The 15,159-nt window shown below is 45.5% G+C and overlaps 1 protein-coding gene across 2 annotated transcripts; it reads left to right on the forward strand.

The window, feature by feature from the left end:
* The first annotated feature begins 2,387 nt into the window (after positions 1-2,387).
* Positions 2,388-14,540, forward strand: WFDC1 (WAP four-disulfide core domain 1). Of its 2 annotated transcripts, XM_087701769.1 has the most exons (7): positions 2,388-2,964; positions 8,632-8,827; positions 9,004-9,009; positions 9,369-9,446; positions 9,530-9,670; positions 10,639-10,680; positions 14,001-14,540. In XM_087701769.1, exons 1-7 carry the CDS (start codon positions 2,818-2,820, stop codon positions 14,057-14,059), a joined length of 669 nt encoding a protein of 222 aa, XP_087557895.1. In that variant the 5' UTR covers positions 2,388-2,817; the 3' UTR covers positions 14,060-14,540. The 2 variants fall into 2 exon arrangements, with proteins under 2 accessions (XP_087557895.1, XP_087557893.1); XM_087701767.1 differs by lacking the exons at positions 9,004-9,009; positions 9,369-9,446.
* Positions 14,541-15,159: the final 619 nt, after the last annotated feature.

Genomic DNA, 15,159 nt, shown 5'->3' on the forward strand with positions numbered 1-15,159 from the left:
ACCTTTGCTGACCTCTTAGGAATGGGGTGAGGTCCACGGTGGACAGTTTGAGGTTGAAGCTGGGGGGGGGGGTTTGAGGCTATAACACTCGAGTCAGGTAGAGCAATCCAGGCGTTGACAACTCTGTTGCTGAAGTCGTATTTTCTGCAATCATATTTGGAGCAGTTTACCTTGAGTTTGTATCGATTGCTTGCCCGCGTATTATTGAAGTTGAAGCTGAAGAAGTCATTGACAGATTGGATGTTGTAGCCGACAATTTTGTGTACTATGCTTAGATCAGACCTTAATCGGCGTAGTTCCAGGTTGTCCAAGGCCAAAATTTCGAGCCTGGTGGCGTAAGGGATTCTACTGTGAGCAGAGGAGTGGAGGACTCTTCTCGTGAAATACCTCTGGACCCGCTCAATCGTATTAACGTCCGATATACAGATTCCAGGCAGACAAACTGTATTCGAGAATTGGTCTGGCAAAGGTTTTTATATGCCCTAGTTAGCAGTAGAGTGTTACGGGAGAAGAAGCTTCACAAAATTAGGTTAACAACTCTTAATACCCTTTTGGCAATGCTGTTACAGTGGGCTCTGGCACTTAAATCATTTGAGATGAATACTCCAAGGTCCTCGACAGAGTAAGCATCGTCTACGAGGTCGTGTCCTCCCAGCTTATATTTGGTGTTCTGATTTTTGTTGCCAATGTGTCAGACAGAGCATTTATTGGTTGAGATGCTCAGACTCGAGGCCATGGTTTGTTCTGCAAAGTAGAAAAACTAATCTGGAAAGAAATTCCTCCCTTCCCAAAGCACACTTTCCCCATTTCATTAGACAAGGACCCCGGGCGGTCTTTGAACAAATCCCCAACAGGCGTCGGTGACAAAAATGCTTTGTCTTTGGTTACGGGTGACTGATTAGTGTGATGTTGCGAAGTCCTGACAGCAGAGGTCTTCCTGCGGTGCTGCTGCTGGCTGCTGCTGCTTTCTACATGAGGCGCCCAGAAAAAGATTGCGCTGCTGGCTATCTTTGTGCTCTTCGCCGGGCATCCATATTTGGAGGCTGGTTGTGCTCCAGCTATCACAACCAACCCTAAACCCAGACACCAAGATAACATGCCAAAAGGTACAAAGAAGAGTAGAAGCACCTGAAGGCGGTGTTAAATGAGGAACCAGCCTAGAATCCACACGTGGCCATAAGCAGATGAAACCTAACCTCTCTTGAATTCTGTAGGTGACCATATCTAACTCCAGAGATTGTACATTGGCAGAAGATGATAGATAGATAGATAGATAGATAGATAGATAGATAGATAGATAGATAGATAGATAGATAGATAGATAGATAGATAGATAGATAGATAGATAGATGATAGATAGATGATAGATAGATGATGGATGGATAGATAGATAGATAGATAGATAGATAGATAGATAGATAGATAGATAGATAGATAGATAGATAGATAGATAGATAGATAGATGACAGATAGATGATAGATAGATAGATAGATAATAGATAGATAGATGATAGATAGATAGATAGATAGATGATAGATAGATAGATGATAGATAGATAGATAGATAGATAGATAGATAGATAGATAGATAGATAGATAGATAGATAGATGATAGATAGATAGATAGATAGATAGATTGCTTCCGTTTTCCTTCACTTTATAGTCCTGCCAAAGTTGTAAATCTGAGGATCGGTCATAAAGTGATTTTTTTTCAACCATAAATGCGAACAGTGGTAAATGAGGATTATCTGTATAAGAGAGACTTGTTCCTTGCCTGTCTAGAATTTGGAGTTTCCTGGAAGGAAGGAAGGAAGGAAGGAAGGAAGGAAGGAAGGAAGGAAGGAAGGAAGGAAGGGAAGGAAGGAAGGAAGGTGAAATAAAAGAAAGTAAAAATAAATGGGTTGCACATGTTGGTTGGACACAAGAAAGAAAGAAAGAAAGAAAGAAAGAAGAAAGAAAGAAAGAAAGAAAGAAAGAAAGAAGAAAGAAAGAAAGAAAGAGGGAGGAAGGGTGGGAGTGAGGAAGGGGAAAAAGAAAGAGAGAGAAAGGAAGGGAGGAAGAAGAAAGAAAGAGAAAGAAGGGAAGAAAGAAAGAGGGAGGGAGGGAGGAAAAAAGGAAGGAAGGAAAGAAGGAAGGAAGAAAAAGAAAGAAAAGGATACAATTAGGAAGAAGAAAAGGCCTTTCACAGCTGTGATGGACTTGCCTGGAAAAGCTGTTTGCTCCAACCTGTCCTTCCTATTCCTTAGAGAACTTTTTTTAATCACATCCTTCTTATTATTTTCCCAGCTTTCTCCTTTTCCTTCGCTCCCAGCGGCTGACATCCGATCCTTTCTTCCCCTCCTAATTTGAATGACCTCCCCCACCACCACCACCTCTCTCTCTCTCTCTCTCTCTCTCATTCTCTGTGGGTCCGTTTTTCGGAGAGCCAAGATGTTGAGACAAGGGTCTAAAAATAATCTTTTCATCTATCTTTCCTTGGAAAGCTGGGTGGCCGGTGAGGGGTGGGGAGACCTCCACGCTTGGGAGCAATCGCAAGATCGGGAGCAGCAGCTCCAACTTGGAGCAAGGAACCTATTGGCAACACCGCAGCATCCTTTCTGGTTGCAGACTTGAACCCTTTTAAAGGACAAATTGTCTGGGAGAGAACAGAATTTGACTTCGGCGGATTAGCTAACTTCCATTCCTGCCTTTCTCTTTTCTTCCTGCAAAGAAACCTGGTGCAAATTCCATCCTCCACCAGGGTTTGCAATTCTCATTTGTGTGTGTGTGTGTGTGTGTTTTGTTTTTGACACAAAGACAGCTGAAAGAGGAGGTAGAATGGGGAGCAAGCTGTATTTTTGCACCAGGTTCTTTACGACGACTTTGTGCCTAATGTTTTTGCTCTCCCCGTCCTGGAACTATGCAAAGAGGCGCTGGAGAAGGCAACTGAAGGCTTCGCCACTGAAGCCGGCGGAGAATTACGATGTAAGTAAACAGTTGCGGTCAAGGAAAGGGAAGGGTAGAACAGGAATCCTCCGAGGTCACTTAGTCTGACCCTCTGCTGAAAGTGTAACAACATGTCTGGAGTGTAGGTTGCATAGTTAGGCTTGGTTTGGTGGTCTTTGAAGGGGGGAAAAAACTCACGAGCCTTTCGATTTTCTCTCCAGAGAATTCAGCAATTCGAAGCGTTCACAGTTGGCTCAGTTCTGTCAACATCTGTCTTCAGATTTTTGTCATGGTTCCATCGGAGTTTCCATCCCCATCACGACTTTGCTTGCCGTACATTTTCTCCGTGCTGAATCCCCCAAACCCAGAGAGTTTTAACAAAACTTAAGTGTTTCTGGCTGGTGTTGAGTTTGGCCTGCCTGGCACACATCTGGAGAACTATTCTCTGCCAAAAAGGGATGTGGTGTAATCAAGTAAAGACCCCCTTAAAGAAGTATATTTCTTTCTTTCTTTCTTATTTCACTTCTGTTTCCGCAAAGGGACAAGTTTGGTACGGTTACTCTATCCACTTATCTACTTATACCTAACTTTGGGGCAGCCTAGTAACTTCTCTGCTGTGGTACTTTACGCTTCTCTTTTTAATTAACTGTGGGGTCTTTGCGCTCTTAATTATCTTAGCCTATTGAATTGAGAGAGAAAATGTAATAATTGTGAATTTAGGGTGATCAGTTGCAATTTTCTTTTCCTTACTTGCCCAGGTGTTATAGTTGAGTTTACGCTGGGTTATGATGTGTTTATTGTGTTTTTGATTTATGGGTGGATGTTTTGATAGCTCCGATAACTGAAATCTTAGTTATCTATGCTTTCTGGACTGTTTTAATGTTTCCAGAAGTTAGATCAGAGGTGGGTTCCTACTAGTTTGGACCAGAGGTGGTGCAGTGGTTAGGGTGCAGTACTGCAGGCCACTTCAGCTGATTGTTATCTGCAGTTCAGCGGTTCAAATCTCACCGGCTCAAGGTTGATTCAGCCTTCCATCCTTCCGAGGTGGGTGAAATGAGGACCCAGACTGTGGGGGCGATATGCTGACTCTGTAAACCGCTTAGAGAGGGCTGAAAGCCCTATGAAGCGGAATATAAGTCTAACTGCTATTGCTATTGCTAGTTTGGCTAAACAGGTAGTAACCTGGCGGCCTGGGTTGCTGGAACCAGCAGTGGCCCAGGCCTGCCATGCCTCCAAACTGGTTCTCCTACAGAGGCGCCGTCTTGTTTTTCGGTTCTGTGCATGCAAATTATTCACAAATGCGTAACGTACGCGGAGCGCACCAGCGAAGCGAACCAGCAGTAATGCTGGCAGAAACCCGGAGCTGAAGAAGCTTCCTGGATGAGAAGTGAAACGCCTTCAAAGAAAAACCGGAAAGTCTTGTTGCCTCTTGAAAAAAACACTGCTAGGACATACTTTTCCAAATGCTGCTCTGAACCTGTGAAAGTTTGGCCCGGAATTTTCCCCCTGCGATTTATTTGGCCTCCGACGAATAAATCAAATCTTCTTGGAAGGTTCCGGGGCGAGGTTCTCCCATTGTGCGTTGGGATACAACTCGGGTCATTTTTAAAACAGGATCTGGTTGTTCTTCGCACGTCTTCCCAAGACGCAATCTCAAAGACCCTCCGACCTGATTCCGGGGAAGCCATCAAGGAAGGCATCCGTGGCACCAAACCAGAATGTTGGGTGGAGTTGACTTCCCAGGGAGGAACCAACTCTGGGGCAGGTGGAAATCCCAAAGGGCCCCGGAGAATTGTTCAAGGTTAAAATGCCAAGGTGTTTTTAATCACCGTTTCTTTGAAAGAACGTTTCCTCTCTTTGTCACAAGAAGCCCTGAGAATGATAAGGAATGAAAACTTAAAAAAAAAAGTAAGAAAGAAGGGGGTGGTGGAAAGTGGAGGAATGGTGTTTTCCACTGAACTCAGAACCCTTGAGAGGATTTTGCTGGAGAATCTAGTTTGTTTTAGAGCTGTTATGTATAAATAAAAGAAATTCTATTGAGTGAGTGAGTACGTAGGTGCCTTTGATCAGTGGTGGGTTTCAAAAATTTTTAAAACCTCTTCTGTAGGTGTGGCCTGCTTTGTGGGAGTGGCTTGCCAGCCATGTGACTGGGTGGAAGTGTTTGGCGGCCATGTGAGCAGGGGAGTGGCTTGTTAGTTATGTGACTGGGTGGGCGTGGCAACTTGTAAAATGTGGTGAAACTCACTTAACAACGCTCTTGCTCAGCAACCAAAATGTTGGTTCAGAAACTCTGGCATTTGAAGCACGCAAGTCTTAAAGCTGTCAAGTTACGAGACCTTTGCACCCTAACCCTTTAGAAAAAAACCCCAGGGGTGTTCAAACTTGACAGCTTTAAGACTTGTGGACTTCAACTCCCAGAATTCCTCCTCCAGTCATGTTGGCTCAGGAACTCTGGCATTGAAGTGTGCAAGTCTTAAATCTGTCAAGTTACAAGACCCTTGCACCACTAACCCTTTAGAAAAAAAACCAGGGGTGTTCAAAGTTGACAGCTTTAAGACTTGTGCACTTCATCTCCCAGAATTCCTCCTCCAGTCATGTTGGCTCAGGAACTCTGGCACTGAAGTGTGCAAGTCTTAAAGCTGTCAAGTTACAAGACCCTTGCACCCCTAACCCTTTAGAAAAAAACCCCAGGGGTGTTCAAACTTGACAGCTTTAAGACTTGTGGACTTCAACTCCCAGAATTCCTTCTCTCGCTCTTCATCTTGATGATGTGCGGATGGGTGGGGGAGGGAGCTGGAACCGGTTCTATAAGACCCTGTAGATTTGTGGAACCTCTTCTATAGAGGTTAGAACTGGCAGGAACCCACCCCTGCTTTTGATGGTGCATGGATTGATTTAGGCCTGGTTATTCCCGCCTGCTTCATTTCTCCAATATTGACAAATATGCAAAGGGAGACCCCTAGTGGCAGACTCTAGGATTAATTCTCCTCAATTAATCGAGTTATTAGTTTAGTTTACTTTATTGTCAATGCACCTCGCATAACAAAATTAAATGCCATCTTCAGTGGACATTGTAATGTTGGAAGAAATGTTCTTCTGGGTTCGGTTCGAAAGGGCTAAATTTCAGAGGTCTGAGACGGCTGGAGAGACAACGGAACAAGATGATAAAGGACATAGGGCGATCTTCTTGAAATTCTCAAATGTTCTCCAGCCTGTTTAGCAATTAGCAAATTAGCAGGAGCAAATTAGCAATAGCAGTAGCAATAGCAGTTAGACTTATATACCGCTTCATAGGGCTTTCAGCCCTCTCTAAGCGGTTTACAGAATCAGCATATCGCCCCCAACAACAATCCGGGTCCTCATTTTACCCACCTCGGAAGGATGGAAGGCTGAGTCAACCTTGAGCCGGTGAGATTTGAACCGCCGAACTGCAGAACTGCAGTCAGCTGAAGTAGCCTGCAGTGCTGCATTTAACCACTGCGCCACCTCGGCTCTTCTGATTCACCTGAAGGGAAGTTTGTTGAACCCCAGCAAGTGTGAAAACCCGTTGCTGTTTGAATGCTACCTGTGTGCGCTGGCTAAAAACATCTGCTCACATCGCGTGGAGGGAGGGCCCCATCTAAAGGGAATACTGTTCTTCTAAATTGGGTTTGAGTCCAGGCTGTGTAGGATATAATCTTTCTCATCTGAAAAGATTAGCAATAATCCTTTCGAAAGGATTTTTTATTCCTGGTGGCATGTCATCTGCGTATCCCCCCCGAGTTAGCAAAAATACTCAGAATGCCTGTGATTAATTAGAAAAGAATGTGGGCAGAAGTAGCCACAGTGGACACTGTGAAGCCAAATTTAGTGACTTGACCTTGGAGAGGTCAGTGCCATTCGGAGTGGGGGAGGACAAGGCACCCCTCCTTCCAATTGAAAGGGTTTAACTTCGCATGATCTTTGGCCACAGAAGAGGCCGGAGAACAAGCAAGAACTGACCGGCTATCAATTGAAAAGAATATCTGTAGCTCAGGGTTGGAACTGGGGGTCCTTGGTGTTCTCTGAGCTGGGAGGTTTTCTTGCTGACGTCTCATGACCCAGCTAGGTAACATCATCAGGGACAGAGGGGAGCGCTAGCAGTATTTGCATTTGGTATCAATGCAAACTGTTTCATTATCTAGTTGGGTAATGAAACATCTGCAAGAATATCACCAAGCTCAGAGAACGCCAAGGACCCCACAGTCCTCCTCCTGCCAATCCTCCTGCAAGGAGGAGGAGGAGGAGGAGGAGGAGGAGGAGGAGGAAGAGGAGGAGGAGGAGGAGGAGGAGGAGGAGGAGGAGGAGGAGGAGGAGGAGAATTGCGCTTGTGACCACGTATTTGTTTCAAAGAAATTTGCACCAGATAAATTCTCATGTCTTGTCAGTGCTTGGCGCCCTCTGAGCTTGGTGGTTTCATTACAGACATTGCAGACATTTCATTACCCAACTAGGCAACATCATCAGTGCTAGGGAGTGTGGAGTTTGCTCTATATTTAGATATAATAACTTGCCCTGCCGGTGTTGGTTGGGAGTTTGCAGGTCAAGCTTCATCTGTTCATTTGCTCCCAAATGCAAATACTGATAAAAAAATCAATAAACGTCCGTCATCTCCTTTGGCAAACATATGAAATTTAATCGGCATTGCATCCTGGTGTTTTCCTTGCTCAAAACTGGGGATGAGATGGTTTCCACTGGAGCCATCCTTAAGCAGAATAAACAAACAATATAATATAAATCCTAATAAACAAACAGACAAACAAACAAGCAGAAGACAGGGCCACCTTGTGGAACATCTAGGTATCATACACAATTCTCAAAATTTTTCAGAAGAACAACATTGTCTCCTTAAAAGCTTTTTATTCCTCGGTTCCAGTGGTGGGATTAATTTTTTACTACCTCTTCTGTGGGCGTGGCTTGGTGTGTGTCGCATGACTTGGTGGGGTGTGCTTGGTGGGCATGGCGGGGAAAGGATACTGCAAAATCTCCATTCCCTCCCCACTCCATGGGAAGGATACTGCAAATCCCTATTCCCTCCCCACTCCAGGGGAAGGATACTGTACAATCCCCATTCCTTCCTCACTCCAGGGGAAGGATACTGCAAAATCCCCATTTCCTCCCACTCCAGGGAAGGATACTGCAAATCTCCATTCCCTCCCCACTCCAGGGGAAGGATACTGCAAAATCCCCATTCCCTCCACACTCTATGGGAAGGATACTGCAAAATCCCCATTTCCTCCCCACTCCAGGGGAAGAATACTGCAAAATCTCCATTCCCTCCCCACTCCAGGGGAAGGATACTGCAAAATCTCCATTCCCTCCTCACTCCAGGGGAAGGATACTGCAAAATCCCCATTCCCTCCCCACTCCAGGGAAGGATACTGCAAAATCCCCATTTCCTCCCCATCAGCTGGGACCTGAGAGGCAGAGAATAGATGGAGGCGGGACCAGTCAGAGGTAGTATTTGCCGGTTCTCCAAACTACTCAAAATTTCTACTACTGGTTCTCCAGAACCTGTCAGAACCTGCTGAATCCCACCTCTGCTCGGTTCATGAAAACATTGAACCATGTGTCAAGTTACGCAGGTGAACAGGCGTGTAGTGAGTTTGACAGAAAAAGATGGGAGAATGTGTTTGAAAAATGCTGAAGGGAAAGTCGAGTAAAAAGATCTACTTTCTTCTCTTCCAGGATTATGAGGACTCCCTTCATCCCCATAACGCACACTACCAGAAGAATGACCGGTGTCCTCCCCCATCGCAGACCTTACCCGAACGAGCGTGTGAAGCACCCAGCTGCCGATCGGACTCTGAATGCGAGAAACACAAGCGCTGTTGCTATAATGGATGCATCTACGCCTGCTTAGAATCCGTGCCCCCGCCCCCAGGTAGGCCAGCCCATAATATCTCACGCTGGAGATGCGAGCAGAGTAGGTCCATCCTTGCAACTGTTGCCGTAGCCCAAAACAAACGTCTTGAATTTGGTGGTGTAGTTTTTCAATTGTCCTTCGAGTCCTTCACAAGGATGGGTGTAAGTGGGGTGAGATTCAGCCGGTTTGGACAGCTTTGGGTGAACCGGTTGTTGCAAATAGCAATAGCAATAGCAGTTAGACTTATATACCGCTTCATAGGACTTTCAGCTCTCTCTAAGCGGTTTATAGAGTCAGCATATCGCCCCCACAGTCTGGGTCCTCATTTTACCCACCTCGGAAGGATGGAAGGCTGAGTCAACCCTGAGCCGGTGAGATTTGAACAGCCGAATTGCAGAACTGCAGTCACCTGAAGTAGCCTGCAGTGCTGCAGGCCAAAATTCTAAAAGGAATATAATTGCAGGCCTGATACCCTGGGCTACAAATAATAATCTCCTTTATGGATGCTTCTGCTTCATTAATAAGACATATTTCTGTCTCTTTTCTTGGAAAAGTTTAGACTGGCTGATTCAGCCCAAGCCTCGCTGGTTGGGAGGGAATGGCTGGCTGCTGGACGGACCGGAGGAAGTCCTACAAGGTATAGTAGCAGAAGATGCAGCAGTGATGGCTTCCAAGGTGCCCCAGGGGCCTTCGTTGAACCTTGAAATGTTTCTTTCACAGCTGAAACATGCAGCACCACTGAGGACGGAGATGACCCCCTTCATTGTCCAACGGGGTTCGAATGCCACATCATTCACCCGGGGAATGCTGCCGAGGGCATCCCTAACCAGGGACAATGCATCAAGCTACGTGGGAACTCGGGTGAGTTACCAATGGGAATGTGAACCATTCTAGGAGAGAAGGAGAGAAGCAGTGGTGGATTTCAGCCAGTTCGCACCTATTCAGGAGAACCGTTGGTAACTTTCTAAGCAGTTGGGAGAACCGGTTGTTGGAAGAAATCTCATTTTGTTTTTTCCCACTTTCCAGGGCTAATCCTGTAAGGAAGGCAGGAAGGAAACATCCTGGTGTTGTTTCTAGCCTCATCTTTATTGCCCTCCTTACAGAAACCTCTCCGGTTAACACTTAGTACATTGTAAGAGCTAAGGTGAAGCGCCCATCAACGTGAGGGACGTTGAGTTGGCCACGCCCACCCAGTCACATGACCACCAAGCCCCACCTACCCAGCTTGTCAATCAGAAAGGTCAGCACTTTGGCGGTTCGAATCCCTAGCACCGCGTAACAGAGTGAGCTCCCGTGACTTGTCCCAGCTTCCGCCAACCTAGCAGTTCGAAAGCACGTAAAAAATTCAAGTAGAAAAATAGGAACCACCTGTTCCTATTCCAGCGTTCCGTGCGCCTTCGGTGTTTAGTCATGCTAGCCACATGACCATGGAGGCATCTTTGGATAGCACTGGCTCTTGGCTTTGAAACAGAGATGAGCACCGCCCCCTAGAGTCAGGAACAACTAGCACATATGTGCGAGGGGAACCTTTACCTTTAGGTGTGGAATTATCTTTGGAAGGTGATACAAAAACTAAAATAAAACAATGTTGTTTCCTGCTGTAGTTTTCATAGTTTCTTGGTTTTCCAGAGACCGGAAATATCTCTGTGCAACTTTCTCCCAGAAACCTAAAGCACAGCTAATCTTTCCTGGCTGGTTCACAACTCCACTTTGTCGTTTCCTTTTTGAGGGGATTTGAAGGAAAAAAATGCTCACTATGCTTGTTATTTGTGCAACATGGTGATTTGTGAAGATGCCGAAGGCTTTGATGTTTCTTTCTCCTTCTCCAGATGGATGGAATCTAAGACCCAAATACTACAAGGACTATTTTGGTAAGTTTCAGCATTAAAATAACAGATTGACAGAGCTGGAAGGGACCTTGGAGGTCTTCTAGTCCAACCCCCTGCTCAAGCAGGAAACCTTAAACCATTTTAGACAAATGGTTGTCCAATCTCTGTTTGAAACCCTCCACTGATGGAGAAGGAAGGATGGAAGGAAGGAAGGAAGGAAGGAAGGAAGGAAGGAAGGAAGGAAGGAAGGAAGGAAGGAAGGAAGGAAGGAAAAAAGAATAACAGAATAAGAGAATAGCAGAGTTGGAAGGGACCTTGGAGGTCTTCTAGTCCAACCCTCTGCTCAGGCAGGAAATCCTACACCACTTCAGACAAATGGTTGTCCAATCTCTGTTTGAAACCCTCCACTGATGGAGAAGGAAGGAAGGAAGGAAGGAAGGAAGGAAGGAAGGAAGGAAGGAAGGAAGGAAGGAAGGAAGGAAGGAAGGAAGGAAGGAAGGAAAAAAGAATAACAGAATAAGAGAATAGCAGAGTTGGAAGGGACCTTGGAGGTCTTCTAGTCCAACCCTCTGCTCAGGCAGGAAATCCTACACCACTTCAGACAAATGGTTGTCCAATCTCTGTTTGAAACCCTCCACTGATGGAGAAGGAAGGAAGGAAGGAAGGAAGGAAGGAAGGAAGGAAGGAAGGAAGGAAGGAAGGAAGGAAGGAAGGAAGGAAGGAAAAAAGAATAACAGAATAACAGAATAGCAGAGCTGGAAGGGACCTTGGAGGTCTTCTAGTCCAACCCCCTGCTCAAGCAGGAAACCTTAAACCATTTTAGACAAATGGTTGTCCAATCTCTTCTTAAAACCCTCCACTGATGGAGAATGAATGAATGAATGAATGAATGAATGAATGAAGGAAGGAAGGAAGGAAGGAAGGAAGGAAGGAAGGAAGGAAGGAAGGAAGGAAAAAAGAATAACAGAATAACAGAATAGCAGAGTTGGAAGGGACCTTGGAGGTCTTCTAGTCCAACCCTCTGCTCAGGCAGGAAATTCTACACCACTTCAGACAAATGGTTGTCCAATCTCTGTTTGAAACCCTCCACTGATGGAGAAGGAAGAAAGGAAGGAAGGAAGGAAGGAAGGAAGGAAGGAAGGAAGGAAGGAAGGAAGGAAGGAAAAGAGAATAACAGAATAACAGAATAGCAGAGTTGGAAGGGACCTTGGAGGTCTTCTAGTCCAACCCCCTACTCAGGCAGGAAACCCTACACCATTTCAGATAAATGGCTGTCAATCTCTTCTTTAAAACGTCCAGTGTTGGAGCATTTATAAAAAGCAGTTAATGATTAAATCATATTTGAGAGGAGTTGCAATCTGAAGAACATGGATCTAGAAAGATAGTTTACCAAGGCGATCCTCAATTTATAACCGTTTCTTGAATGTTTGATGTCCAAAGTTACAACAGTGCTGGAAAAAAAAAGACCTCCTTATAATTGATCCTTGCATTTATGGCCATCACCCCATCCCCATGGTCAGACAGTCACAAGTCAGGGACTTCGCAACCAGCTCACATTTTCGATCCGCCGCAGAATCCTGCGATCCCACGATCACGATTCGGCACCTTTCCGGGAATTTTTTGGCAAAACCGCCCACATATTTGGAAGAATGGATTCATACTTTCAACTACAGCCTTTGCTTGCCAACTGCGGAGTCACTTAATGACCGTCAGGAAAATGGTCATAAGATCGCATGCAACTCAACTTACGACCGCAACAACTTATGACAGAAACTCTGGTCTCCATTGTTGTAAGTCGAGGTTCGTCCTTCAGCATTCCATCTCACCGTAATAAACAGGAAAGAGATCTTTGGCTCGAAGAGGCTGGTCTGCGCAGAATATAGGAAAAGATTTGGAAACGAGACTCCAAGCAAAATTGCGATGGGAAGCGAGATTGTTTTCATGGAAAGGAACTGGTTCGTCCTGCTATTTCCTAAAACAAAAATATCTCAAAATTAACTTAGGTAGGCTATTTTTATACTGAGCGGGTGGCTCAGTGGCTAAGACACTGAGCTTGTCGATCAGAAAGGTCGGCAGTTCGGCGGTTCAAATCCCTAGCGCCGCGTAACGGAGTGAGCCAACTTAGATTTCTTTTAGAAGGTCTCCTCTCCTCGCCTCCATCCTGTAAAAACTGGTTCCTACTTTGGAACAACTATTGTTTAGGTGATTATCTACAATTTGTTTTGAATTGCCCGTCAAGTCGGATGATGGTTAAATAGACGAGATGCCAATTTCTCACTCCCACCCTCACCTAGGAGATATATTTTGTTTATTTTGTCACTAAGTATTGCCATGTTGGGGCATGCGGTGGCTCAGTGGCTAAGACACTGAGCTTTTCTTGATCAAAAAGGTCAGCAGTTCGGCGGTTCGAATCCCTAGCTCCATATAACAGAGTGAGCTCCCGTTAACTTGTCCCAGCTTGTGCCAACCTAGCAGTTCGAAACCAGGTAAAAAATGCAAGTAGAAAAATAGGAACCGCCTTTGGTGGGAAGGGAACAGCGTTCCGTGCGCCTTTGGCATTGAGCCATGCCGGCCACATGACCATGGAGACGTCTTCGGACAGTGCTGGCTCTTCGGCTTTTTTTTTCTTCAAAAAAACGTTTTATTTTCCATTTTCATAGCATATAATCACATGTATACTATTACATAGCCAATATCATGTTGTATTATTAAGTAATTACATCAATTCATCTTGCCATCAGCTACCTAAAAAAATAAAAATAAAAACAAAAACCAATTATTGGCTCTTCTGCTCTCCATACACCATATTTATACCTTATCCAACACTTTCTTCCGCCTCTCTCCTCTCCCTCCCTACCTCCTTTCTTCCCTCCATCATCCTTTTCTACTCTACTTCCCCTTCCTTTCTCCTTCTCCTCTCTCCCCTTTCCACTCCTCCTTATTCTCATCTTCCCCCCTCACCCTCTCTCCTATCCCTCTCTTCCTATCTTTCTTCTCTCCTCTGCTTCCCACTCTTCTACATCCTGTCTTCCCTCCATCCTTTTCTACTCTACTTCCCCTTCCTTTCTCCTTCTCCTCTCTCCCCTTCCCACTCCTCCTTATTCTCCTTCCCCCCCTTGCCCTCCCTCCTACCCCTCTTCCTATCTTTCTTCTCTCCTCTGCTTCCCACTCTTCCTCTCATTCACTTGGTGCATTTCAGCTTCTGAGCAAACTCCCTTTTGTGTTGATGGTATTTATAAGTCTGGCTCTTCGGCTTTGATGAGCACCGCCCCCTAGAGTCGAGAACAACTAACACATATTTGCGAGGGGAACCTTTACTCTTTTTAACTGCTTGATTTTCTGCCCCCACTTTTTTTTTGCAGGGCGCAGTTCCAGCAACGTAGTGGGTTATGTGAAGCAAACGCAGAAACATCTTGGTTAACTCAAGGAAGATTCTTACGAATGGCCACGTGTGATGTCAAAGGGAAAACAGCAACAACCTTGGATGGGCAAAGGGTTAACCATGACTGAAGGGAAAATAAACCGGGAGGAGAAACATTTCTAATCTGTTGGTGGTGCCAGGCTGGTTTGAATTTCTTTTCAATGTGCCTCATATGAACCTCCTGCCGGGGTAAGGGGTTAGATAGGACTTCAACCCTTATCATTAAAACCAGGATGGACAAGAGTGGTCTTCTCCAACAACTCTACCCTTTAATAGTGTCGTTTTTACAAGATGGCAATGTATAGTCTGGGCATTTAATTTGGTCTTTGGAGAATTCAGCCATTCTATCCGTACTAATAATGATGATTATTCATCCAAAACCTCTGTATGAATGAGATCTTTGGTCTGTAGCTGTTCTGACCGAGGTTTCCCAAGAGAAGGAAGCCAACTCCTTGTCCCGATTAAAAAACCCTTTTATTAATTTCCAGTGAATTCTGCTCATTCCACATCCAGTAAAATCTTTCAAGGGTGGATTTACGGTTACAGACCTTATCTGGCTTGGAGAGCTGCCAGGCCGATATTTGCAAAACTTGGCAAGGAGTCTTGGAGAGTCATGAACTAATTAAGCGAACTAATTGCCTCCTGCAAACTCCACTCCCCTTTCGCTCCTCTTTTATTCCCTCTGGGAGGGGCCATTCACCGTCCACCTGTGGCCTTACTCCCAAGTCGACCTCTCTTCTTTAGCTGTTCCCTTTGTCTGGCAACTCTGCGCATGTGCACACTGGGAACAGGCTCCAGCTGTTCATCTGCCTCTCTGATGTCTGACTCTGAAGGCAGCTGATAACTGGCATACGGCCCTGGCCCCCTCTCTGCCTCCGACACAGAGCCCTCCTCAGAGCCTTCCCCAGACTCCAGGACTGGCCCATCTTCCTCCCCAGCCTCCTCACTGTCCGAATCTGCTGCCAGCTCCATTGGCCACTGGCAGACCACAACAGTAGTCCCACAAACATGGGATATTGATGGAGTGAAGGCATCATGTATGACCGGAGTGCCTCTCTTGAAGCAGGAAATGTTATATTCCCTGTGAGGTAGGAGAACAA

The sequence above is a fragment of the Thamnophis sirtalis genome, unplaced genomic scaffold (assembly GCF_051295495.1).
Source record: "Thamnophis sirtalis isolate CommonGarterSnake01/CBP01778 unplaced genomic scaffold, rThaSir2_p1.2 scaffold_14, whole genome shotgun sequence".
Lineage (NCBI taxonomy): Eukaryota > Metazoa > Chordata > Lepidosauria > Squamata > Natricidae > Thamnophis > Thamnophis sirtalis.